The sequence below is a fragment of the Euleptes europaea genome, chromosome 5 (assembly GCF_029931775.1).
Source record: "Euleptes europaea isolate rEulEur1 chromosome 5, rEulEur1.hap1, whole genome shotgun sequence".
NCBI classification, from domain to species: Eukaryota; Metazoa; Chordata; class Lepidosauria; order Squamata; family Sphaerodactylidae; genus Euleptes; species Euleptes europaea.
In genome coordinates, this window is record NC_079316.1 from 14,796,307 (window position 1) to 14,822,609 (window position 26,303).

At 45.9% G+C, this 26,303-nt stretch overlaps 1 protein-coding gene across 1 annotated transcript in view; it reads right to left on the minus strand.

Annotated features, from left to right (window-relative positions):
* Nucleotides 1-3,230: 3,230 nt before the first annotated feature.
* PIK3CA (phosphatidylinositol-4,5-bisphosphate 3-kinase catalytic subunit alpha) overlaps nt 3,231-26,303 on the minus strand; it is a 45,723-nt gene continuing 22,650 nt past the window's right edge. Inside the window, exons 13-21 of the mRNA XM_056849559.1 lie at nt 24,982-25,085; nt 23,946-24,117; nt 23,632-23,738; nt 22,371-22,492; nt 21,024-21,102; nt 19,919-20,089; nt 13,577-13,694; nt 12,167-12,318; nt 3,231-3,791 (exon numbers count right to left, since the gene is read on the minus strand). Coding sequence (XP_056705537.1) covers nt 3,521-3,791; nt 12,167-12,318; nt 13,577-13,694; nt 19,919-20,089; nt 21,024-21,102; nt 22,371-22,492; nt 23,632-23,738; nt 23,946-24,117; nt 24,982-25,085 — 1,296 coding nt within the window. The 3' untranslated portion in view covers nt 3,231-3,520. The remainder of the gene's footprint in view (nt 3,792-12,166; nt 12,319-13,576; nt 13,695-19,918; nt 20,090-21,023; nt 21,103-22,370; nt 22,493-23,631; nt 23,739-23,945; nt 24,118-24,981; nt 25,086-26,303) is intronic.

Genomic DNA, 26,303 nt, shown 5'->3' on the forward strand with positions numbered 1-26,303 from the left:
CACGAAAGGAACTTGTCAGCAGAACAGAATTTTTCTGCCTCTCACTTCCTGCTGCTGCCTGCTGATCTCCCCAAAATGTTGCTCCTGGGAGATGGGAACTGTAGGAACAGCATGAAAGGCAAATTGGAAATCTGCAACAGGATCGGACAATCAGTGGGAACTGCTCCACCCCTTCTGTTAGTGGGAAATTTAGTTTGGATCTAACTCAATGAGTTGTACAAGTGGAACAGAGGCTGTACAGTGGGATTTTCCTACCTCTGCCTCCTGCCATACCCCACGACTGCTCTCCAAAATGATACTCCTGGGTTCACGGGACCCCCCAGGAACACTGCTGGGGCACACTGTGTGGTCATACACAGCGGATGAGGGAAATCAGCAAAATTGTCACCTGTCCTCTGCCCATGGCACTGTCTTCTTACTCTGCAAATTCTATATTACAAACTGCTTATTTGAATGTGTCCGTTTAAAAAATGGCCCACCATAAGAACATAAGAAAAGTCATTCTGGATCAGACCAAGGCCCATCAAGTCCAGCAGTCTGTCCACACAGCGGCTAACCAGGTGCCTCTTGGAAGCCCACAAACAAGACGACTGCAGCAGCATTGTCCTGCCTGTGTTCCACAGCACCTCATATAATAGGCATGCTCCTCAGATACTAGAGAGAAACACCGAAGGCTGATGTTTGAGAAACACGACCCTCAGACAGCACGCTACTCGTTGTGTGGGATCTTTGGATCTTGGCCATCTGAAGGAATGAGAACGTTTGAACCTCTCAGAAAGTGATGCGAAGTCCAGCAGGCTGTCCCGAGATAAGAAAAACCCCTCTTTACCACCACTCTAGCAGCAGGCTCCTGAACTATGAAGCCCCATGGCAGTGTCTGACCCACCATTTCACACCTCAGTCAGGGTTTTGTGGCTGTCAACAATTCAGTCATGTTACACACACAGCCTGTGACCATGAAAATTAAAATGCTCCACTTTACATTTTCTCCCCCCCTCCTTCAAATAACACAACAGCGGACTCCACGTTTTCAATGTTTAGCTTGCTCAAGAAATTTAGCTTTCCATCCATTTACAGTCTACATGAGTTTATTTATTATATCAAAAGTCTAACACCTAAGGTCAGCACATTATACTCAAACTGGCATTGTACTCTGAACGACACTGAGATTTGTGGGACAGAAAAGTCAAGGGCACGCAATTACCCAGCCTTCTGGAGCATCTTTCAAATCTTGTGAGACAAATAAAACTACAGCATTCAGCGTGGAGAAAATGGTACTCTGTACAGGGCTTGAAGTAGCCGATGCTATACATTTTCTTTTAATGAGTTCTACCAGCAGTTCGGTTCAGTTTGTAATCTGACTGGTGCCAATTTAATCAGTTTCATGTTATAAAAGACAGATATACAGATATATATGTACACACACACTCACACGCGCGCACACACAAAACTATAAAATATCGGCTGGTTAGACCTGCATGCTAGAGATAATTGTGTATTTTGCAGTACAAAGGACTATTTAGTGATCAAATTGAAAATACAGTTACCGTCTAGTTGGTTGGTTACTGTGATTGAGCAAATCACTGTCTAACAGTCCAAGGAAGAAGGCCAAGACAAAAGGTAGACTCCAAAGCTGAGAATTAACAAAATACCCAGAATTTCGTTTATGGAGTTTTGCCTGAGATTGTTTAAAGGAAGACCTGCAGAACCTCATTCCACCCTAACAGCTGGTATAGGAAGTTATTAATGTTTAGAATGTTAAGCAGGATTCCTGGGAAGGTACACAAAGTTACCAGCGGAAGCACAAACTCTCCAATAGCCTATTTTAGCTTTTGGTGTGTATGTGACCATTTGGCCTGGAGCAGAGCACACAACTACTTTCCCCTCCTCATACTCCCATAACCAATCTATCCAACGCACCGTGGGTCTTCCCCACCAGTTGGGCCAGTTGACAGTACTGAACGCCATCCAAAGATAGCTTTCCTTTTTGTCAGAGAGTTTTGCTCCCCCCCACCTTTGGGAGAAGGTTGACTGGCTCTAACTTCTTTGCCATTTCCCATTGTTCTTTCTGGTCCCTTGCCAAGGATTGCCACTGATCTCCTGCCAAGTCAATCTTCCCTTTGTTCCGTAATTTGCTTGCAGCTCGACTTGGACAAATTCGCCATCAAAACCAAAGGACCCCTTGCTGTCCATGTTGGGAGTCCCACATCCTGATTTTAACATGAGTGTCCTTGAAACCGAGTCCCGTTGATTTTCACAGAACCTTCTTCGAGGCAGATGAATGAGGACAGCGACCAGCGGCCTAACCCTAAGATGCTGCTTGAGTTGAAGCGGCAGGAATGGAAGTTTGTGTGGTGGGCAATTAAAGCAGCACCATAAAGTGTGGAAAGTGAGGCTCTGCCCACCTTACCGTTGAAAGGCCCCTAAGCGCCTTCCCTGCCAGAGCCAAGCAAACCTCTTGTGTGGGGAGGTGCAGTATGCAGGGGCTATGGGGCATCTGTGCTGCAGTGACATTAAGGGCAAGTTCTCCACCTAAGTGGACGTTTCCCCCCAAACCAGGTCAGCGCTGGAACCCTTAAATCTGACCCTATGGGTCACTGAGCCAACTCAGCGGCTCGTACGATCAGGCTGTTAAGAGAGAAGTGGTCTGAAGAATTAAAGGACAGAAAAAACGGGACAAATCAATGTAAAGAAATATATTAATAGTTTCTGTTATATAAATAACCTTTATAAAAATAATCTTTAATCCTAATAACTCACCTTTTTTTTTTTTAGGCTCTGGAAAACATGCATGAAAAAAGTGTATTGAGGTTTAGGTTAGGAAATAAAATCCAATCCAAAGTGTTGCGCTAAACCCAACCCTCCCCGTTAACCAGACTTTTGAGGCCGTGGGGAAGGGCAAGCACTTTTATGACCTTACTAATACTGTCCAGCAGACTCTTAAGACCTACCTAAGGACTCGTGTGAACTGCAGATGGTCAGTCCAAAATAGACCCGGTTGCTACTTTTCAATTCACCAATTACATCTGAATTAATATGAAAGGCACCATCTCTTCAAATTAACTGAACCGGGCTAGTGGAAGAGGGAAACTCCTCCAGAAAGCAATTAACAGCACTGCTTTCTTTCTTTTTGATCTTTTGCTACCCACACAAGTTTGAATCTCACCAGGCCAACTGGAACATCTGAAAGACTGGTTTTTAATGCTGGCACAGTTTCCCCTAATTAAACAAAAAACCAAGATAAACAAATCTCCGAAGTTTACCTTTCTGGACTTAAGGCATAGCATGACTGTACACGTAGGAAAAGTTCTCTTTTTTGAAATGCACGATCTGTAGTGTTCCAAAACCCTGCTTTACATATTTAAATAAGTTTTTGAGTGTTTTAATCTTGCTGCAAGTTTAAATGCTGCTTGTGGTTTGTGCAATTATGACGCAAAGAAGTCCTTACTGCCAAGCGTCAACAGTGCAGTGGAGAGCCCACAAAACGGGCCGGCGGTTGGCCATCTTCACCACCATGGTTTCAGTTCAAAGCGTGCTGCTTGATTGTATGGAATATCCAGTCCATTTTTGTCGTCCAGCCGCCATGATGAGCATCGTTCATCTGCTTCATGAAATACTCAAGTGCTTCCTGCTCCGTTTTGTCCAAGGCCAGCGTCTTCCGAATATACGCAATGTCATCGAAAGACTGGAGCTCTGGCATTCCCGAACCGAGCATCATGGAGAAGAGGTTTATGAAGAGGTTGGCGTGCTGCCGGATTGCTAAGTAAGCCTTGTAACACATTTCTTGAAACCTTGAAAAGGAAAAACAAACAAAGACTTTTGTTTTGCCCAGCTGTCAAACACTCAACCGATTTCAGATGGTGAGGAATAATTAAACAAAAGGATTAATATCTATAAAGCAGATGCTGGCTGACCTTCAAATTTGAAAAGGCCAAGATGCTTTTTTGTTGTTGTTACATGGCACCAAGGAGAAAACAAACAAACAAACAAGATTTCCTCACAATGGAAAAATAATTTGAACTTTTGCTTTTCACTGTAAAGACCTACTGCCTGTCCTATATGGCTTCCTGAAATAAAAATTATTTGGGAAACAAAAATTTGAAATACAGAGTCTATGGGGATGGAATTTTTATAAAGCTAATTGACCCTTGTTTACTCACCGTGAAGGGTCCTTCTCTCTGAGGTAAGAAGGGCATCTTCCGTCTTGGGTGGTTCTGATTGTGTGCCCGGGGAGGCAGGAAAAAAGCATTCGGTTCCTGTTCCCCGCATGCGGGAAACCACCCCCTCAGTTTTATGTTTAAAGAGCCAAAGTAGGAATATGAGAAAAGAATAGAACAGGAAACAGGAAGAACTGGTACAACCAAACTAGAACTGGAGAAGAACATCTTTTTATACAATCTGGCATCTAACTATAACTAACAAGTAAGTAAACATGAAGAGTATTAGTCAGGTAAGGTATTGAGCTAGCCCCGATGAAAACTTTCTGAATGACTAAGATCTATCATCTTCCTTTCCTTCTCTCCCTCTCTTTCTTTTTTGCAGGTAAGTTCAGGTGCGACGACATAATCTTCTTCCGGGTGGGGAAGATGCCCTTCTTACCTCAGAGAGAAGGACCCTTCATGGCGAGTAAACAAGGGTCATTCTCCACTGAGGGAAGGGCATCTTCTGTCTTGGGACCTCCAGGAGCTGTCCGTTTGTTTTGGGTGGGAATCAATCCATCGCTACCTGCTGGAGAACTCGTCGCCCAAAAGCTGCGTCCGCAGAAGAAAAGGAGTGTATTCTGTAGTGGCGAATGAAAGTAGATATTGAAGACCATGTAGCGGCTTTACAAATGTCTTCTACGGAAGCCTGTCTTTCAAAAGCAGCTGAAGTGGATGCACTCCTGACCGAATGTGCAGTTATTCCTTCCAGCACTGGGATGTGGCTCGACTTGTACACCAGAACTGTGCATTGCTTGATGACCTGGCTGATTCCCGACCGAGAAAGCTTGTTGCCCTTGGATGATGGGGACAAGGAGATGAAAAGAGCTTCTGTTTTCCTAATAGGTGCTGAACGCAAGATGTATAACTTCAAAGCGCGTCAGATGTCCAGGGTATTCCACTCTTTTTCCTTTTGTGAAGATGGATGCGGACAGAAGGATGGCAGGTGTAATTCCTGATTACGATGAAGTGGCGTGTTCACCTTAGGGATGAAGGACGGATCGGTTCTAAGGACCACCTTATCCTTATGGAAAATGCACAAGCCCTTATTTATAGACAGAGCCCCTAGTTCTGATACTCTTCTGGCTGATGTCACTGCCACTAGAAAGAGAGTTTTCATTCTGACCATAGCCTATGAGGCTTCTTTTAAGGGCTCAAAGGGGGCCTTGGTAAGGGCAGACAGTATGACATTTAATCTCCAAGTTGGAAATCTGTGCATTGTGGAAGGAGAAAGTTGAGTAGCACCTTTTAGGAAAGCGCTAATGTGTAGATGGTCTGACAAATCGAAACCATCTCGCTGATTAATGACGGTAGCAATTGCTGCCACCTGTCACTTTAGGGTGGTGGCTTTAAGTTTTTGGTTTAGTCCCCTCCTGAAGAAAGAGGAGAATCTGCGGCGTGTCAGGATTCAGAGGGTCTATAGACTTTCTCCTGCACCATCTGACAAAGGCTTTCCAGGAGCAGTTGTAAATCCTTTTTGTTGAAGGCCTGGAGGCCTCTAACATAGTGGAGACCACTTCCACACTGAAGCCACATTTCAGGAGCAGTTGTCTCTCAAGAGCCAGGCGGTCAGCCTGTACCAACCTGGATTTGGGTGGAGAAGTGGTCCCTGAGACAGTAGGTGTGGAAGAACAGGAAGTGGCCATGGGTCCCCTATGGAATTCCTGTAGAGCCGAATACCATGGTCTTCGAGGCCAGTCTGGAGCTATTAGGATCAGTACTGCTCTCTCTTGCCTGATCTTTCAAATGACTTGCGGAAGCAGAGGCAGAGGGGGGAATGCATATAGGATTCCTCTCGGCCATGGGCTCAGCAAGGCATCTGTCTGTTCCGCTTTCTGGTTGTAGAACCTGGTGAAGAATCTTGGGAACTGGCTGTTGGTGCTGGATGCGAAGAGATCCACTATTGGTCTTCCCAATCTCTTGGAGATCTGCCTGAACACTGACTTGTCCAGAGACCATTCGGCTTTGTCCAGGCGCTGTCTGCTCAACCAGTCTGCCTGGCTGTTGAAGATACCCCTGATGTGCTCCACTTTGATGGATTTCAGATGTTTCTCCGCCACGTTAGTATGGGCACCACCTCCTGGTGAAGTCTTGAGGATCTGGATCCGCCTTGCTTGTTCAGGTGCGCCTTGGCAGAGATGTTGTCTGTGCACACTAGAACATGGTGACCCTTGAGAAGATGTTGAAAGGTATGGATAGACCTGTGAATTGCTCTGATTTCCAAAATATTTATGTGTAAGGACCCCTCCTGGATTAGCCAGGTGCCCTGAGATATGTGAGAACCCAAAGTGGCTCCCCATCCCTCCAGACTTGCATTGGTGAACATCTGGATGGGTTCTTCATGGAAAAATTCCACCCCCCTTAGCAGGTTGTTTGGCTTGGACCACCACCGAAGGCTGGTTTTTACTTGTGGACTGATTGGGACCGACATCACCTCCTTGGCTAGTACATGCAATTGGAAAGGACGAAAAAGCTATTGTAGGGGCCTGGCATGAAATCGGGCCCACTGCACACAGCCAATGCAAGCAATCATAAGTCCCAGCAAGCGTGCGAGCAGCATTAGTTGTGCCGATGACTTCTGTGAAACATTCCTTGCCAGATTGGAGATATTTCGTGCTTTGTCCTCCGAAAGTGACACTGTGTTGATTGAAGTACTGATGATCACTCCCAGGTGTAGAAGACTTCGTTGAGGATGGAGGGAACTTTTGCTCTGGTTGATTAGATAGCAGCATTGAGTAAGCACCTGGAGAACTCTCCGGGTGTGTTGTTTGGCCAATTTCCTGGACGGGGTGCTGATCAAGATGTTGCCCAGATATGGGAAGAGCTGCAAACCTTCCTTGCGCAGGTGTGCTATGGGCATGACCAAGACTTTGGTAAACACCCGAGGAGCTGACACGAGGCCAAAGGGAAGAGCCCAGAACTGGAAATGTCTGTCCTGACAAGCAAAGCGCAGGTAATTCCTGTGAGACTGATGAATTGGCAGGTGTAGGTAGGCTTCTGTCAAGTCTATGGACGTGAGAAAGGAACCGGTCGTAGAGCCTCTAGAATTGATCTCAGTGTCTCCATGCAAATTTTCTTTTTGACGATAAAAACGATTGCAAACTTCAGATCTAATTTGGCTTTCCAATCCCCGTTTTTCTTGGGGACTGTGAAAAAAATGTGGAGTAGACACCCCTGCAACACTCTTCTGATGGTACTGGTTCTATAGCCTTTATTTGTAGCAGATGCTGAATTGCTTGTAACGTTCTTAGTCGCTTCTCTGGTCTGTGTGATATTGGGGGTAGAACAAATCTGTCTGGGGGGGAGACTTCGGAATTGTATGCAATAGCTGGACTGAATTAGATGTTTTACCCAGACGTCCGGCTGAAGAGCTTCCTACTGGGCTAGGAAGCGATGAAGACGTCCCCCGATGTCCTGCTGTCTGGCGTCACTGCTTGAAGGACTTGGGTTGTTTGTCGCCTCTGTTGTTGTTGAAGTTGTTGCCTCTTCCAGCTGAGTTGGAGAATCTGTTGTAACGGTTGGATCCACAAAAAATCCTCTGCTAGAAGATCAGCTGCCCCTTCTCTGATCCTGTCTAGGTCTAGAAAGGGTATGATACGAGCAGAAGGAAGGAAAGGAAGAGGAGGGCCACCCCTCTCTCCTTATTGACTTAGGCATGGCTTTCTTTTTATCACGCGTCTCTACCAATATCTTATCTAATGCATCCCCCACTAAAAGCCCCCCTTGAAAGGGATAAGCCATTATAAGCCATTACTGCACATTTAGAGTTATATCCAGCAGGCCATGCCCTAAGCCAGAGCGCCCTTCTGGTTGCTGTAGAAGCAGCCATAGCTCTTGATGCAAATGTCATGGAGTCTAACGTGGCGTCTGCCACGAAATTTGTGGCCTTCAAAAGTCTGCTAAAACCTTCAGTCACTTTTCTGTTCTCTGAGGAAACCAGTTGAACCAATTTTTTGAGCCATATTAAAGAAGCCCTGGCAAAAATAGAAGTGGTGGCTGAAGCCTGAATGGCTAATGCAGTCGCTTCATGTGCCTTCCTGCAAGTAAAGTCCGCCTTCCTATCCCAGGGGTCCTTAATGGTGCCCATGCCATCATGTGAGACTAATTCAGCAGACTGTAAGGCTGCAATTGGTCCATTAACTAATGGGACTTTAAGGAGATCCATGGTTTTAGGATCTAAGGTGTAGAATTTTTTAACATTTGCATGAAACTGTCTGTTTGAGGTGGGTTTCTCCCATTCAGACATCATTAGCTTTCAGAAATATGCTGGGAATGGAACTGTGATAGTCTGATCCAATACAGCAGGGAAATAATCCTTATGGCCTATAGGGCCTGCCTGGTCAGAGGGGTCCTCCTGCTGTCCCTGTGGGACCTTGAGATCCAATGCCATAAGGGCCTTTGAAAGTAGAGTTTGATAATCATCGCTAATAAAGAGCCTTGTTTTCTGGCTGTCTGTGGGGACTGTCTCTTCGTCTGAAGAGCCCTCCCCCTCCTATTGTCTGTCATCCAAGTCAAAACCCTGTAAAGAGTCAGCATAATCAGAGGCTACGCAGTGAGAACCGGCCAGAGCACCTGCCTTTTTGGCCGCCTTAGTAAGCCATGGACTCTGGGGGCCTTCTTGGGTGCAATCGCTTTCCCCCCTAGGTTGTGACGGCCCGGGGTCTTTGCGTACCTCAGAGTGAAGGGATCTGTGGGAGCCCGTGCGGCTTAAGGCACCTGTGCCCTGCAATCCTTGTAGGAGATCTCTGAAAGCCCACCCCACTGCATCATAAATTTCCTTTTGCATGGAAGGGCCCCGACCCTCCTCCACCCGGGACGGGTTGGAAACTATTTTACTGACTGCAGCTCTGTGTTGCTCTGCTCGCTCCGTCAAAGCCAGTATTGGCACAACGGAGCGTTCCCGCGGTTTCCTCAGGCAGCGGTGGCACCATTTTGTGTGAGCTCTGCTGCTCCCGGCCGCTTTCTTTTTGCCGCGCCTGAATCCTCCCGGACTTCGCCCTCGGCTGCGGCTGCCAGAAACCATTGGAGCTACCTCCGGATCTACAGTGAGGTGCTCATCGTCATGCTCCCCCTCAGATAAAAAGTGATCTTCTTTTCCTTTTGCCATAGCAATAGAGCGAGTAGATCCCCCCTTTTTTTAAATAGAAAAAACAGAGGAGGAACGATAGAAGGGAAGGGAATTAGTAGGAGAATATCAGTATTGGGGATGAGAGAGAGAAACTAGAGGGAAAGGATAGGATATGCTAACAAGAGAATCCAGAAAGAATGGAGCAGCTAGTCAGCGTGCCTTCACCGGTGAGGAAGGAAAGAAAACTGAGGGGGTTTCCCGCACGCGCGGAACAAGAACAGAAGACTTTTTCCTGCCTCCCCGGGCACGCAATCAGAACTACCCAAGACGGAAGAGGCGCTTCCCTCAGTGGAGAAAGGGCTATATACAAAGAGCCCCGTGGCACAGAGTGGTAAGCTGCAGTACTGCAGTCAAAAACTCTACTCATGACCTGAGTTTAATCCCGACGGGGGTTGGGTTCAGGTAGCCGGCTCAAGGTCGACTCAGCCTTCCATCCTTCCGAGGTTGGTAAAATGAATACCCAGCTTGCTGGGGGTAAAGTGTAGACGACCAGGGAAGGCAATGCAAACCACCCAGTAAACACAGTCTGCCTAGTAAACATCGGGATGTGGCGTCACCCCATGGGTCAGTAATGACCCGGTGCTTTCACAGGGGACTACCTTTACCTTTTACCTAATAGGGTATATTAAAATGGAACAGTGCTTTAACAAAGGAGATGGGACTGTAGGCTGTACTACTGTATAAGGTATGTATTTATCTGTTTGTGTTTTGTATTATCTTACTCTCCTTGCATGGTTTTCTTTCTACTTATGCAAATAATAGAACTCAATTGCTGTGGAAAGGTTTAGCAAAAAGAACTCTGATCCCCTTGATGAAGCTTACAGAACAAAACATGTAGGGGTTTTCACAACAATGAAGCTGTCACCTCGCATCTTTTTACCTTTTTTGATTTTGTGGTTTGCTACTTATGCAACACCATTTTCTGCATTGTTAATGTCTCCTGTGTAATACTTATGCTGTGATTCAGATATCTGTAATCCTTGTTCTGTGACACTGCTTATTAGAGGTCTCACCCTGTGTTGACTTATACTGCATAATTCCACCTTGAGTCTCAGCAAGAAAGGCAGACTATAAATAATGTCAATAAAGAAAGAGAGCCAAGCGTGGTGTAGTGGTTAAGGTGTCGCACTAGAACCTGGGAGACCCAGGTTTGAATCCCCACTTGCGCCACGGAAGCTTGCAATGCGACCTTGGGCCAGTCACACACTTTCAGCCTCAACCCTGGCAAGTGTTTGGATGGGAGGCCTCCAAGGAATACCAGGGGGCGTGACGCAGAGGCAGGCGATGGCAAACCAACCTCCGAACGTCTCTTGCTGTGAAAGCCCTACAGTGTTGCCATGAGTCAGCTGAGACTTGACGGCAAAAATAAATCATGTGAATAAATAAAATCAATCCATAAAAGTAGGAAAACCCCGATGTGTATGCCAGATACCAGCAGGACAGGCCATTTTGCTCTGCAAGCAAAACAGGTTCTCCCCCGCCCCAAGCAACTGGGGCCAGCCCCTAACAGAGCTGATGAAACTCTGCTTGCTCCCTTTGTGCCTGGAGAAGTACACCTCTCCTCCTCCCCTTCGTTTACTGGCACAGCAACATTTTCACAGATGGACACTGCATTGTGCTTGGCACCTGGGCCAAAGAGGTTGCCTAACCACTGTCTTTTTTCCCATAAAAGCCTATTTGATCTAACAGTTTGCTCATACTGCCTTGACTGTGACCAATGAGCCGCCAGCTCTTCCCTGTGTCACTTTGCCATCTCTCCAGCAGGGGAGTGCTTTGCTTATTACAGGGCACAGACTCCTTACTCTGAGACATCCCTTTGGCTTCAAAAGCTTGGGACAAGCACTTTGAAGCAGGTTTTATCAACAGTCAAAACGTCTATGACGAGGCAGGTCTATACCTTTCCACCTTAATCTGCGTGAGGCACAAAGGGATGAGGGCGGGGGGTCTGCATTCGTCTGGGACTGATGACTGTAGCAAGAGCTGAACTTTCATTTCAGTTGTGAGGTATTACACTCTATCAATAAACAGCACGATGCATCTTCCTAAACTTGCAAAGTTCCAGTCATCGAAAGCATCATAGGTAAGGGCTTAAGGGTACTTCGAATCCAAAATGCAATACTTCAAGATAAGAAGAAGAAGAGTTGGTTTTTATATGCCGACTTCCCCTACCACTTAAGGGAGAATCAAACCGACTTACAATCACCTTCCCTTCTCCACAACAGACACCCTGTGAGGTAGGTGAGGCTGAGACAGCTGTGACTAGCCCAAGTTCACCCAGCTGGCAACGTGTGTAGGAGTGGGGAAACCAACCCAGTTCACCAGATTAAAGTCCGCCGCTCCAAACCACTTCTCTTAACCACTACACCACAATCACAAGAGGACCTTGCACACAGCAAGTTTTGTGCATGTGCCAATTTTCCTTGACAATGTCAGGCACTCATGCTTCATGGAATATTGCTTTGGGGTTGCCTCTCCATGCCCCCCAAGCGTCAAGGGCAGCTTTTAAGATGGGACGATTGAAAAACTCTAATGTACGTATGCAGTATACTACAGCATTCTCATCGTTCTTTGCATCACAGCCCTTTCCAACTATTAAAAACCACTGCTACTCAATAAAGATTGATAAGCAATAACTGCACTGTTAGCGTTCTCTTAAGTATACATAAACACACACATACACACAGTTTTGCTTACAAAAAAACTTAATACAAACCAAGGGCACCCACAGAAATCAACCCCCCTTCCCTCTAAAATAAATTGTCTCGTCCAGAAAGCAACAAATGAATGAAGCAACAAAATTTGCTTAAGAATCAGGAACTTCAGCTCCAAGACTGCTCACCTTTCAAATTCCCTGGTTTTGGTACATTCTTGGGCTCCTTTACTAATCACTATCAAAAAATCTTGTGTTAAGACAAAGGGTACCCGCTCACGTTTGTATCCAAACTTCTTCTTCTTGTGATCCAAGAAATGTCCAAAATCAATGTGAAACAGCTTCAAAGAAAATAACATGTTAGATTATCACCTAATGAGAAAAGCCATGAGGGTCAACAGTTCATATCTGATCACTGCTTTGATTTTTTCAGAAGTTAAGCAGTGATACAGTAGCTGCCTATGGGTGACTTCAGATGCCTTCAACCTCTGTTCCAGGGAACCCTTGCATTCTTTGGAAGCTTAATCAGGAGTTCTTCAAAACTCCTGGCTGAGAAGTGGTACATGAAATTCAATGTAGGTAAACCGAAGGTGATGCATGTTGCGACAAAAACCCCCTATGCTGATGGGCTCTGAACCAATTGACAGTGAAAGACATCTTGGGGTGGTAGTGAACAGGATGAACATTTCGATTCCATGTGCCATGCTGGTGAAAAAAAGGCAAACTCTGTGCTGAGACTTATGGGGAAAGCAACTGAAAATAAAGTAACTGATACTGTAATGACCCCATGTAGATCTATGTGTAGAAAAAAGATGACTGGGGGAAACATGATAGAGGATTGCAAAATTACGCATAGGGTAGAAAACTGAGGTGGGGGGGAGGAGAGAGAGAGTTTTATCTCCTTCTCCATAATATTAAGACTTGAGGGAACCCAATGAAATTCACAGCCAATAGATTCAGGACTGACAAAAGGAAGTAATTATTTACTCAAGGAGTAATTAAAATGTGGAATTCACTGCCAGTTCACGCAGTCATGGCCTCAAGCATAGATGGCTTTAAAAGGGTATGAGACAGAATCATGGAGGAGAGGGTCCACCAATGGCTAACAGCCATGGTGATTAAAGGGAACGTTCACATTCATAAGCAGCAGACTGCTGGAGTCCACTGCTAGAAGGCAACATCACAGAATGGCCTTGGCCTCCATGACCTGCTTGTTGTCCCTCCAGGGCAAGTGGTTGGCCACTGTGTGAAACAGGATGCCAGACTAAATGGACCTACTGGTCTGACAACGACTATTATCAGTGCTGGCAGACATGTTTCTCTGAAAGGTAACCTGTTCACCACAACCAGTCATCTGTTGAAATGCATGGCTTGGGAGGAATGGTGGATTACAGAGAACACTCTCATTGGAAGGCGGACATAAGTGAGGTCCATCAGACTTAACTGGCACGTGCCCTTTTCTCATGCCCCAGAATCCACTGCATCACATAGGGGTTCTTCGGCACATGCTCAGGGCTTTCTCAACAGACAAAGTTGACATGCCGAGCGTTCTCTAAAAGCAGGAAGTGAGGAAAATACACAAATAAAGCTGATTTTTACCTGCCCGTCATCTTTCACCATGATGTTGCTATTGTGACGATCGCCAATTCCCAGTATGAAAGTCGCCACGCAATAGCCAGCACAAGAGCGTGTAAACAAATCAATAGCTGCATCATACCTGTCAGAAACATGGAGCGTATTTGTAATACTGCATACTGGCCTTTTATCTAAGTTTTTATTCAGTTTCTTGCTATATAAGTTTCTTAAATGGGCACTGGAAGCTAGATGATGTTTGGTCAAATGTGGATTGGCAACTTTTCAGGACTCATGGCTACCAGATACTGGACTCCACCTGATTGAGTGGGAATTGGAGAAAACATGAGTTTCACTTACCTGTAACTTGTTCATCTGGTGGATCTTCTATGCAGTAACACATTGTGGACTGCGCAGGCCAGCCACGGATAAGATTTGTCAGCTTCTAGCAAAATCGAAAGTGAGAGTGCTCCCCCTCCCCTCGGGGCATATAGCCTTCCTGCCTAATGGTCACATGACCCAGGGGGAGGAAGCACTCTCCCCTCCAGTTCTCCAACCTGCCGCCACAGAACCAACCATGTGTATTGCAGAGAGGTCCCACAGTGGGGAAGGAGGGAGGGATGTGTTACTGCATAGAAGATCCACCAGATGAACAACAGTTACAGGTAAGTGAAACTCTGTTTTCATCTGCGTGGCTTCTATGCAGTCCCACATTGGGAGAGTAGCAAGCTCGGTTGCCCGGATGGTGGGTGTGGGACAGTCACCGAAACAATGACTGCAAGACGGCACGTCCCACTGCTGCCTCTCTAGATGAATTCACATCGACCGCATAGTGCTTCATGAAAGTAGAAGGGGTCGACGACGTCGCCTCTCGACTGATGTCTCAGAGGTCGATTTTAGACGAAAAGGCGACGGAGGCAGCGTAAGCTCTTGTGGAGTGCGCCTTGATCATGTCTGGGCAATCCACGTGTGCTCTCTCATAAGACAGTCTAATGGCTGAGGTAATCCACCTGGACAGGGTCTGCTGGGAGGCTCGGTGACCCTTATGGTGGTCGCTACAGCAATAACATATTAATGTTTTCCCTGCAAACAAGGTTCTTTGTAATAAGAAGGGAGGGCCCTCCGTACATTAAAAAGTATAGAGCCCTCTCCGCATCGGAAGAAGGGGTCGGCAATAACACAGGTAAGACGATACCTTGTGTAGAAAGAAAGCTCAGGTTTCAACACCACTTAATCAGCGTGAAACTTAGTAAACAGTGAGGAACGACAAAGAGCCGTTAAATCTGTGACACGACTGGCCGAGGTGATTGTGACCAGACAGGCAGTCTCATAGGATAGCAAAGAGAGGCCCCCATTGGCCAAAGGCTCAAACGGTATTTCATAAGTTGGGACATGAAGGGAAAGCTCCACTGAGGAACAGATGGAGATACCTGGGGATAGAGGTTAATATGTCCCCGTAAAAAAACTTCTGTGAGTCTGGGTGTGAAAAAAACACAGAGAAGAGAGTCCAACTCAGCGTGAAGGGCCGAACAGTAGTCGAGGGATTGAACAGTCCAGCATCATTAAACATACGAGGTAGTCAAAAATTGACAACAGGAGAGAAGCAGCTCCGGACAAACCATTGTCAGCAGCTCACAGGGAAAAACGTTTCCGCTTGGCATCAAGAAAAACGTCTCGTGGACAACTTAATGGGATGCAGCAGCACCTGAGCCACCCTATCTGACCATAGATTACATAGAATTTTCCATGCTGCCAGCTTGATTCTGGAAGGAATGTGAGAAATATCTTAAGAACAGTACTACCTTGAGTCAGGGCATTAGAATCGTGAACTGAGATCTCCTAGCCGGATGGTGCCACCAGGATGCCACTTGTCCTGTCTGCCCAGATCTTGGCCAGAACCTTGACCAGCAAGGGGAAGGGGGGGGATCGACCAAGTCATTTGGAATGCTTCCCCCATGGAGCCTGGGCTCTCCCCCGCTCTGGAGCACAACTGAGGACACGCTGAATTGTGCTGAGTCACAAGAAATACATTTGCGGGGTGCCCCAGATTAGGAAGAGATAACAGAGACGTGAGTCTACAGTGAGTTTGTGACAATCGTCAGGATGATAACTTACGAAGTCTACTGGAATGTTACTCGTGCCTGTGATGTGAATGGCAGTGACAGTGGAGCCATGAGTTATGGCCAGTCCCAGACTGGAATGGCTTCTGTGCACAGCAAATGGACCTTGTGCGGCCCTGTTTGTGCTGGGCGGTGCTGTCCGTTGTGAGAGCAAGCCTAATAGAATGAAGCTCAAGAAAGTTAATGTGCAGGGTAGACTCTTGAGCAGGCCATACACCATGGGCCTTAAGAGCCGTACAATGAGCTCCTCATTCTGATAAGGAGGTGTCAGGAACATATGAGCCTGTGGAGCAGGTGTTTGAAAAGGCAACATCGGCCAAGAGGACCATCAGACCAAAGACGCAATAACCGATGTAGGGATAGACAGCTTTTTGTATTGAGGGTCAATATTCAGCTGGAATGCTGTCAGAAAACCGAGTGTGCAAGGGGAACATCCGGAGACGAGCAAAGGCAACAACTGCAGTGGAAAAGCCATGAGTCTCAAGTAGAGAATTATAGGGGTCATTTGGAACCTTTCCTAGAACAGGTTAACTATCTTTCAAATGGAGCGTATTCCCTGTATTAGAAGGTAAGCTCTAGCTGTGGCCAATTGCAGGTGGGTACCATGAATCTATAGCCTTAGAAGAGGTCAATGGAGACTTTTGTAGTTGACCAGGAGACCCAGGTCAATTAGGACGGAAAATAAAAACTTCTGCCTGACTAGCACAGGCAAGCTCTGAGTAACCGACTATTGGCCAGACGTCTAAGTATGGAAAATGACACATCCCTGCAGGGCCAGGTGTGTAACTCCCGCAGATAAGCACTCATGAAGGTGCGAGGTGCCATAGCACGACCAAGGGCGAACCGCACATCCATAGTGCTTGTCCTTGCAGAGAAAACGCAACAGAGACCGCAGTCTTTGTGGATTGGAATGTGCAATATGCATCACTCAAGCCCAATGGCAAACCACATCTGTTCATCTGAAACAGGACCTTGGGTATTTAACATATGAGCAACATATGAATTTGTGCATCTTGACAGCGTCATCAATTCCCCAGGTCTAGAGAGGCGCTCCCCCTCTTTTTGTCAACTAGGTAGAAATGAGAATAGTACCCGTAGCCCCAATCCTCAGAGGGGACCTTCCGGGTGGTCCCTTTCTCTAGAAGTCCCTGAATCTCCTGTAGGAGTTGGGCGGGCTTCGGCGACGTAGTGAAAGCCGGAAAGAGGTAGGGAAGCAGCGTCTTGAGCTTAATAAAGCATCCATGCTTTAACATTTTGAGAACCCAATTACCATCAGTGATGGACATCATATACTGTAACAACCAGGTAACCGATCTGTGAAAAGCATTTGAGCATCTAGCTACGCCTGCTTAGGTTTGTAGGGCAGTTGAGAGATTGGCTAGGACTCTTCCTGGGTCTAGGTGTGCCCAAAAACTCTCTATCCTGCTGGGCAGAAGTGAGAATGGAGGTGGAAGGTATCTTGGTACCTGTACAGGTGGGATGGTTGAGACTGGCTGCCAAAGTATCTTGGCTATAAGCTGGCACAGTGGGGCGATGCCCAAGGACTTAGCGGTTATCCTTCTTGAGACGATCAAGAAAGGCATCGTTTAATCGCTGAAGAGCGAAGTGCCCTCAAGGGGTGGTTTCCCAATACGCAACGGAGGTGCCCTCAAGGGCAAGGTGCTAGATACACGACCGAGTGTCATATGGAAGGATGGACTGGTTAAGTCAGCATGCCTCCGAAGGACTATGGACGAGGCCATGACTTTGCTGGAAGGGTCTGCAACGTGACGCGCCGCAATAAACTGCTGTCTGTCGAAGGTCGTGCTTATGCTCCAAGCAGTTTAGTGTGATGGGCGTTGATCCTCTGGTAGGATACTAATTTGAGATGAAATTCCATCCCAGAGGGCATATTAGTATCTGGCCATGATTGCCATGAAATAGAAATGTGAAGGCCAATGGCACTGGAAGTATAAACTTTTCTGGGTAAAGTCTCCAGTCTGTGTCCCTCCCGGTTAGGGGCAAGGAATGTGAACACGATTTATATTTGCCCGACAGGGCTTCGACCACCATAAAAATTGGGACAGGCTACTGGTACGGAAAATCACCGTTCTCACGGCGGATCTTGTAAAGTTTCTCAATTCCTCTGTTGAAGAGGGAACCAAAAATGGCTTGGTCCGATTAGAATCCACCACCTCCAAATGCTTGTATCATTGGAAGGACCACAGGACCTGCTTCAGAGGAGAGTAATATACCCATAATGGTCGTCATCCGAGACGTCAGGGGGGGAATATATATTAGAACCTTAGCCAGACGGATCAATTCTACATATAATCTCACATCCCCCAGAGGGGATGTGATTTAGTATCTCCTGCAATGTCCACAGGTGAGGGTTGCGAGGTGTGGAATTCCGAGTCAGAGACCTGAGTAGCCGTTGCATCGGACTCGGAATGGACCATATCCTTTAATGTAGAAGGAGACCTTGGTTAGAAGAGTCTCCAGGGGGAGTCTTTGCCTCAGCAACGTACGGTTCCGAGAAGGCTCACGGCGCCGAGAGTCATCACTGTGCCTATGTCAGAGGCAGCAAGGCGGCCGACTTTGACGATTGCGGGATCGTGTAGAGGACGAGCTGCTATGATGGGTCTCTCTAAGCCGCCTGGACCCAGAGTAAGAGGTCGACAAGTGACGAACTGGATTGGTGAGAATGTCGACGCCGAGAACGTGGGCGCCGAGAGGCCGTGGGCGCCAAGAGGCCATGGGCGCCGCTTGTCCGGAGTCGGAATAGCAACACCCTTATGCGGCTGCAAAAGGAATTGAGTGCGGAGCTGTTGCTCATCCTGGGACCCGCTCTGAACAGGAGCAGAGGGGCTAATCAGGGCATCCTGGGACCCGCTCTGAACCGGCAGAGGGGTTAACCAGGGAATCATGAGACGTATCCTCAAGCTCCGTAGACGTCGTCGCTCGGCGCCAAGAGACATTGATGACGATGGGAGATGCCGAGGTGAGTTAGATGCCAAACGGTGCCGGTGCGGGTCGGCGCCAAGGCAACTCCGCGTTCCGAGTGACGGGGGCAAGAAAACTTGGCCGGTTTAATGAGGGTTTTCACCGCTTAGAGGTCCGAAGGGAGGATTTGTCTCGCCCAGACGTACCTCAGATGTCTTGCCGAGATTCCGAACGGGAAACTTTCCTCAAGGTGGAGGTAACCACCCCGAGGACTCCATGTAAAAGTGATCAGTCTGAGTCTTCAATGCCCTCTGAGTGATCTAGCACAGCTCTTACACGAGGAAGGCAATTTTTCTGTGGCAATCGGACTTAATTATTTCTTGAAGAGAGAAGCCTTCATAGACTCCATAATGAAGAGAAGCTAAAGACACGTTCTCTCTCCGTGGCGGCAGAAAGAGAACTGGAGGGGAGAGTGCTCCCTTCCCCTGGGTTATGTGACCGTTAGGCGGGAAGGCTACATGCCCCGAGGGGAGGGGGAGTACTCTCACTTTCGATTTTGCTAGAAGCTGACAAATCTTATCCTTGGCTGGCCTGCGCCTGCGCAGTCCCCAATGTGGGACTGCATAGAAGCCACGCAGATGAAGAACTGTTTTAACCGGTGAGAGTGCAGACAGGAAAGGAGAGGGTGAGTTTTGCTGCTGACTGAACTAGGAAGGGTGTGTGTCCAAGAGCATGCTGTTTGCTTTAGTGCAAACTGATGCTACCAGAGACAGAGAGAAAATCTGACTAGAATTAACTGCTTAGATGCTTGCCTGCTCCCCCGTGCCCCCCCCCCCCACTGGGGTTCTGACTTCACTATACAAACCTAGTATACTCCCATGTACGCTTAAAGCGCTGTCAAGTCACAGCTGATTTATGGTAACTCCTCATGGGGTTTTCAAAGCAAGAGATGTTCAGTGGTGGTTTGCCATTGCCTGCCTCTGCTAAGCGACCCTGGATTTCCTTGATGGTCTCCCATCCAAGTGCTAACCGGGGCCTATCCTGCTTAGCTTCCACGATGCAATGAGATCGGGCTAACCTGGGCCATGTAGGTCAGGGTCTCCCACAGAGCACAACAAATGGCTTCTGAAATTTAGTGATGTTGAAAGAGCAGTTTGCAGTACACAGAAAACATTACAGGATCATCCAAGCTCTTATTGTGGCCATACTATGAAAACACCCCATTATAAAACACTGTCATTGGAAAGAGGGAGGCCGGAAGAAATGGAGGCTCCCATCAAGGTTGGAAACTGGGAAATGAGACAGAAAGAAGAAAAATCCCACTTACATTTCCCCTTTGTTCTTGTCTTTGAGCCACTGATGTAACGCGTGACTGTTGAACTGGAGCGCACCTTTAAGGCCACCTTTGCACTGAATCTGCATGATCGTGTGCGAATTTCTCACAACTTCAATGAGCCCCACACAGTCTCCAATAGACAGACAACCATAAGGAAGCATCCTAGAAAAGGAATTGGAAGGGTTTTTTTGTTTTTGTTTTTATACAAAAAAATACAGTATATATGCTTTGACAGAGTCAACAACAAGAAGACATGGTGTAGAAATCTCAACCTGAGCAACACCAAGGAGGTTACCGCACTTGTATTCCCAGCGATGTATTAAGAGTTTGAAAATGTTACAAAAAATACTGTTCGCACTTTCTGTGTATTCCCACCGATGTATTAAGAGTTTGAAAACGTTATAAAAAATACTGTTCGCACTTTGTTTGGCCCCTTTAGCTGTGAAGACGTCTTCCAACCATTTATAAGCCATGGTATCCAAAAACCCTTTTGAAGCAATGTTTTTTACAACATTTTCAAACTCTTAATACATCGCTGGGAATACAAAGTGCGGTAACCCCCCAAGTTTTGCTTTCCTACTGGAGGGCAACCAAAAACCAAGATACCTTGATCTATAACCAACAGGGCTGGAATCTAAAGATCTACACAGCTAGTTCCAGATTAGCTTTGGGCTTGAGTTTCCGGAACAGCAGCTCCCCAGGGCACATGACAAACCTTTTAAATTAGAGAGGAGATACAGAAGCAGTCTGTGGTACAGGGGCCTATTGTTTCAAATAAAACATCCCACTGGGTATACCTAAAGTAGATATTTGGATCCTGGCCTAAGAGTATGGGGGGAAAGCAAAGAACATTAGTTGCAATGATACTTGGGTTTTGAAGCCATTTGTATCTTTGTTGCAAGCAGATGGCAAAGGCAGGCTGTAATGCCACTAATTAGAAAGTGAGGAAAATCTAAATCAGGCAGAGCTGATTATCACCACGATGAACTATTTTAAAGTTTTTCTGCTTGAACCAAGCGAGTTCTTCATGGCAGAAGTGGCAATGAAAAACTAAATTTGGAACTACAGATTTGGAGTCAGCAGTGAGAATACTTGCCTAAGATCGAGGCCTTGATTTTGCCAGATGTTTTCCATAATTCGAATTATTTGAAGCGTGAGCATATCTTGACGTAGATCTGAAACATACGAGCACATACAGACATTGTGAACTTTCGGAAGGACAAATACAGTTCGATTTTTAATATGGCAAAATTTTGCATTGTCCAGGATTTTGCCTTGGCATTTAATAACCAAATGTCACATCTAACAAAAATGTCCCCGCAAATTAATACTAGACAGACAAGCAAGGGGGAGTTCACTAACTGCTCTGGACACCTGCCTAATACTCTCGCCCCCTCTGCCTGTCACCACATATATAGCAAGTTCTTCTGCCTTCAGTGAGAAGTTGTGGCTGAGTGGTAGAGCATCTGCTTGGCGTGCAGAAGGTCCCGAGTTCAATCCCTGGCATTTCAAGAGGATCAGGTAGTGGGTGACGTGAAAGACCTCTACCTGAGACTGTGGAGAGCCGCTGCCAGTCTGAGTAGACAGTACCGACCTTGATGGACCAGTGGTCTGATTCAGTACAAGGCAGTTTTTCACGTGCAGTTCATGCCGGAACAGAGAGGAAAAGCACATCTGTGCAGCAGCCAGGGAGATACCCACTGTTTCTCCCCAGCCAGGCTGCTGGTAATTTCTGTATGCACACGTACACACTTCCCCAGCAAATGTTGCAGCGCTCTGTTGTGTTTCCAGTACAGTGCAATGGAATCTACCTTTCCCACACAGAGAATGGCATGAATGGGGAGGCAGCAGTTGGAGAGATGTGAAGGCAGACTAGTACCAATAGGCTGCTCACCTGGGGCAACAGAGAAGTGGCCATCTGCATGACTCTGAAAGGCATGGACAACAACGCAACTTTTTAGTCTAGGGGTGTCAAACTCAATTGTTATGGGGCCCGGATATAACATAAATGCCACTTGACTGGGCCAGACCATGCCTCGTCAGCCCAGATTGAGAGTGAGGAATAGTTGCTGCCTCGGCTGGCTTGCAGGCCAGATAATAGCTCTCAAGGGGCGGGATCCGGCCCACGGGCCTTATGTTTGACACCCCTGCTTTAGACTGTACTTGAATGAGCCAACGACAGGGTGTTCCTCTTAAGATCAGAACAACAAAAAAACTCCAGCGTGTGCTCCTCAGGACATTTTGCTGGATCATGATCACCAGATACCAATATTCCAAAGAAAGCCAGACTGCGGATAATGAAAATAATTCACGAAGCTCATGCAGTTCAGATTTGTTCTATAAATCTTTAAACCGGCTGGTGGAATTTGAACAGATGGATGTTTGCTTAGACAGTAAGGGCAATGGGAAACACACCGACCACAGTTAAAACATTCTTCCTTACCATCCCCATTTTTGAAGATGATCTCATTGTTCTGAAACAGCAGCTCAGACATAATATCTGGGTTTTCCCAATTGAGCCACAACGGCCTTTTCGCAGATGACATAATTCTGCACTCCTCAAGCCTAGGAAAGGATAAAGTTGCTCCTTAGACAAGCGATCCTTCAAACCGACACAAAGGGTTATAGTGCTGCTGACCCCTTAGACCAAAAGGGCACTGTGGTATTTCTGTTCCTGGAAAGTGCTTCTCCATTTGAATGGAAATACGAATGAATAAAAATGCACCACCACAACCAAGGGTTTAGACACATGGCGCATTCCACAGGCAGCGCTGGACAAATCATTGGTTGGATTCCATAGACATAGTGAGGATGTATGATGGCCACAGACATAGACAGGGGATTAGGCAGATTCACAGAGGACAGATCTATCAGTGGCTATTAGCTATGGCAACTAAAGGGAACCTCCTCATTCAGAGGCAGTCAACCTCTGAATCCCAGTGCCAGGAAGCAACATCAGGGGAAGGCCTTAGCCTCTGTGCCCTATTTATTAGATCGCCAGAGGAACTGGTTGGCTACTGGGTGAGACAGGATGCTGGACTAGATGGACCACAAGTCTGACCCAGCAGGGTTCTTCTTACAGATCCATTCTGCTAGTGTGGGTGCTTTCCTCTGGTGGGAGGAGCCCTCCTGCGACATTTGGTTTTTATATGCCGACTTTCTCTACCATTTAAGGACGAATCAAGATGGCTTACGATCGCCTTCCCTTCTCCTCCCCACAACAGACACCCTGTGAGGTAGGTGGGGCTGAGAGAATTGTGACTAGCCCAAAGTCACCCAGCTGGCGTCATGTGCAGGAGTGGGAAAACCAATCCGGTTCACCAGATTAGCATCCGCAGCTTATGTGGAGGAGTGGGGAATCAAACCCGTTTCTCCAGACTAGGCTCCACCACTCCAAACCACTACTCTTAACCACTACACCACGCTGGCTCTCTCACGAGAGGCTTTAATGGATCCTACTGCTAACCCTAGGCCAATAATAATTTATCTAGGGGGTGGGGTATTGTACAGAAGTTAATGGCTTGCGTCTTTTTAAAACAAAGAACCTACCAAGAAAGGGGCCTGAACAGCAAACCCAGGCTGCGAAACAGCAAACTTTCCCCTGAGGCCTTTAAAGAGTCTCTCTTCTTCAACATTTCCCATGAGTATTAACTCAAGAAAGACACATTGCAGCAACCTTTTATACGTTCAGGGAAAGAACATACCTAAGGGTTCCAAGCTGATGAGCAGGATTGAGAGGCGATATAAAACCTTGCAAGGCATCCATGAAGTCTGGCCGCCTCATTTGCTCCACAAGAAACTTCATTTGTACCTGGTGGATGACAGAGTATTCATGGATTCCAAGATTGTGACTAGTTCCAGTTTTTAGAACAAACAGGCATGCTCTTCTAAAGAGTTTTTGAACATAGCATTTCAGTAAAAAGCACTAAACAGAACAGCAAACACAGAGCGTAGTTTTCTGGTTTCTGTTATGGAGCAAATTTTAAGTAACGTCCTGCTCTGCTGGACGTAAAGTTACCTTTTGCGTTTCATCCTTTTTCTCTTGTTTGAGGATGTCTGTGAGGTTAATCAGTTTTTCCATAGCTTCTACCTGCCTGCTCAGATGTTTTAGGTACATCCCACATGCTCGGCAATAGGATTCCAAAAGCAGACCAAACCTCTGGCTCACATTTTTATTGTGCATTTCAGACCTACCAGAAGAAATAATTTAGTAACTTTTAATATCTACTATATGGGTACATTCCCTTCATTTCTCAACTAAAAATGTCTCTACTTGTAGAGATGGGGAAGAGTTGAGACCATGAAATGACAGGGAACTCAGCATAGACACTGTTGGTATATATGAGAAACTGATATTAGTAAAAATCAACATTTATCTCAAAAGCACATTAATCAACATAAGTATCAATGTGCAATTTTTAAAAATCTGCTAGTATTTAAAAATTATTTTAATCATCCTTATATCTGTGTGTGTGTGTAAAGTGCCGTCAAGTCACAGCTGACATGGTGACCCCGTAGGGTTTTCAAGACAAGAGAGGTTCAGAGGTGGTTTGCCATTGCCTGCCTCTGCGTGGGCTGAGAGAGTTCTGAGAAAACTGACTGGCCCAAGGTCACCCAGCAGGCTTCATGTGGAGGAGTGGGGAATCGAATCCGGTTCTCCAGATCAGAGTCCGCCGCTCTTAACCACCACACCACGCTGGCTCTCCCTTTTATCTATAGCACTATAAAAAGAAAACAGGATTCTGTACCAAGATGTTTGCACAGGTCACCAAGACAGTAGGAAGGACTGAAAAAAAATGTATTTATTTAGAGCAATTTTAACTTGCATTTCTCTGAAACCAGACTCAAAGCAGGTTACAATGACAAATCCCAAGACAAAGGAATCTTTACGAACCTAGTTTTTAGTAACGACGTACTTTCAACTACATAAAACAATAAAGCAAGTCAAAAGAGCTAATCATGTGTTAAAGACTGTTTAGGTACAGGACAGTCAAGCTAACATTTAATGTTTTTTATAACAAGACAGAAGCTTAAAGTACAAAAACCAAACTTACTTTAGATGCCAAAAGAAGAAATGCCCTATTCTCTGATTAGTCAGTGCCTTCTTCAGTAAAAATCTTACCAAAAGATTATCCAAGTACTGCTCATATTTCAGAACCTAGAAGCAACAGAATTAATGAGCAAAAAATCCCATTTTACTATATGCACGTGGCAGTGTTAATGTTTTCTGCTCTAAATGACAGCAAAGCAATTCATTACCTGTAAATTACCAGTTGCCTGGTCACCCGGGGTGAATAGAAGTTTCCCTCTACAGCAACTAGTTGTGAAATAAGAGTCTCCCCTTCAACACTATTCTGGTCCTTTAAATAAATCCGCTACATAATCTTGTTTAAGCACTAAATGAACTTTTATAGTTGCCTTCATAAACAATGGAGCCAGCGCTTACTTCTGTGCCTCAAAGCTCACCCGCTTTGTCATTGCCTTTATATCCTGTTTTGCACCTTACTGAAAACCCCTAATTTTCTGAGCTAGGGTGCTTATCTGTGCAGGATCAGTAGTGTGGATTTCCCTTCCCTTCTCTCTATTTTTCCCCTGCACAAACGGAGTCATTTAGAATCTGAAAGGGGTACGCCTCTCCGCCTCTTTCTTTTAGAATTTGCAGCTATTTGTCTCAGGAGAAAACAGACCGAAGCGTATTTTTAGATGCATTCCATTCCCACAGTTCCTGCTCTTATGCATGTTTACCTGTAAAGTCAATCTCACTGATTTAAATGTGGGGATATTTTCAGAGAGAGAAAGATGGAGAGAGAAAATGGCAGAGTATGCAGAAACGGCAAAGTTGACCCGCCTGCTGAACAAAAGATCCCTAGGGGAGCTACAAAGGAAATGGAAGCCTTACTATGGTTATGCACAATTGTAACTTTGTAACTAGGTACTAGAATATCTAGAGCAAATACGTATTAGTTATTGATTGATTAGCTATGTACAATATAGTGTAGACCTTAATGGAGTTATCTATAGCAAGAAATGGTAATTCAGAAATTAATCTGCTTAATGTTAATGCTATAGTGTTATCTATAAATTCTTGTGCCATTGATATGTTAATAATTTTGTTTAGACTAATAGGAGGTCAGTCTAAGGAAATCTCAGACTAGGTTTGAAAGAGTAATATAATAAGAAGAAATTATTAAGAGGTATACTACTTTTTAACTAAGGGATATTGGTGTTTATTATCTATGGTTTTTTTGATTTAGACCTTTCCAGTAACTTAGCTGATATCATAGAACATAGCAGTTAAACAGCACTCTTTAGATGGTTTGATATACTATATGTATGGTTTTATGTCTGATACTGTGTTTTTGTATTGTCTTTTGCT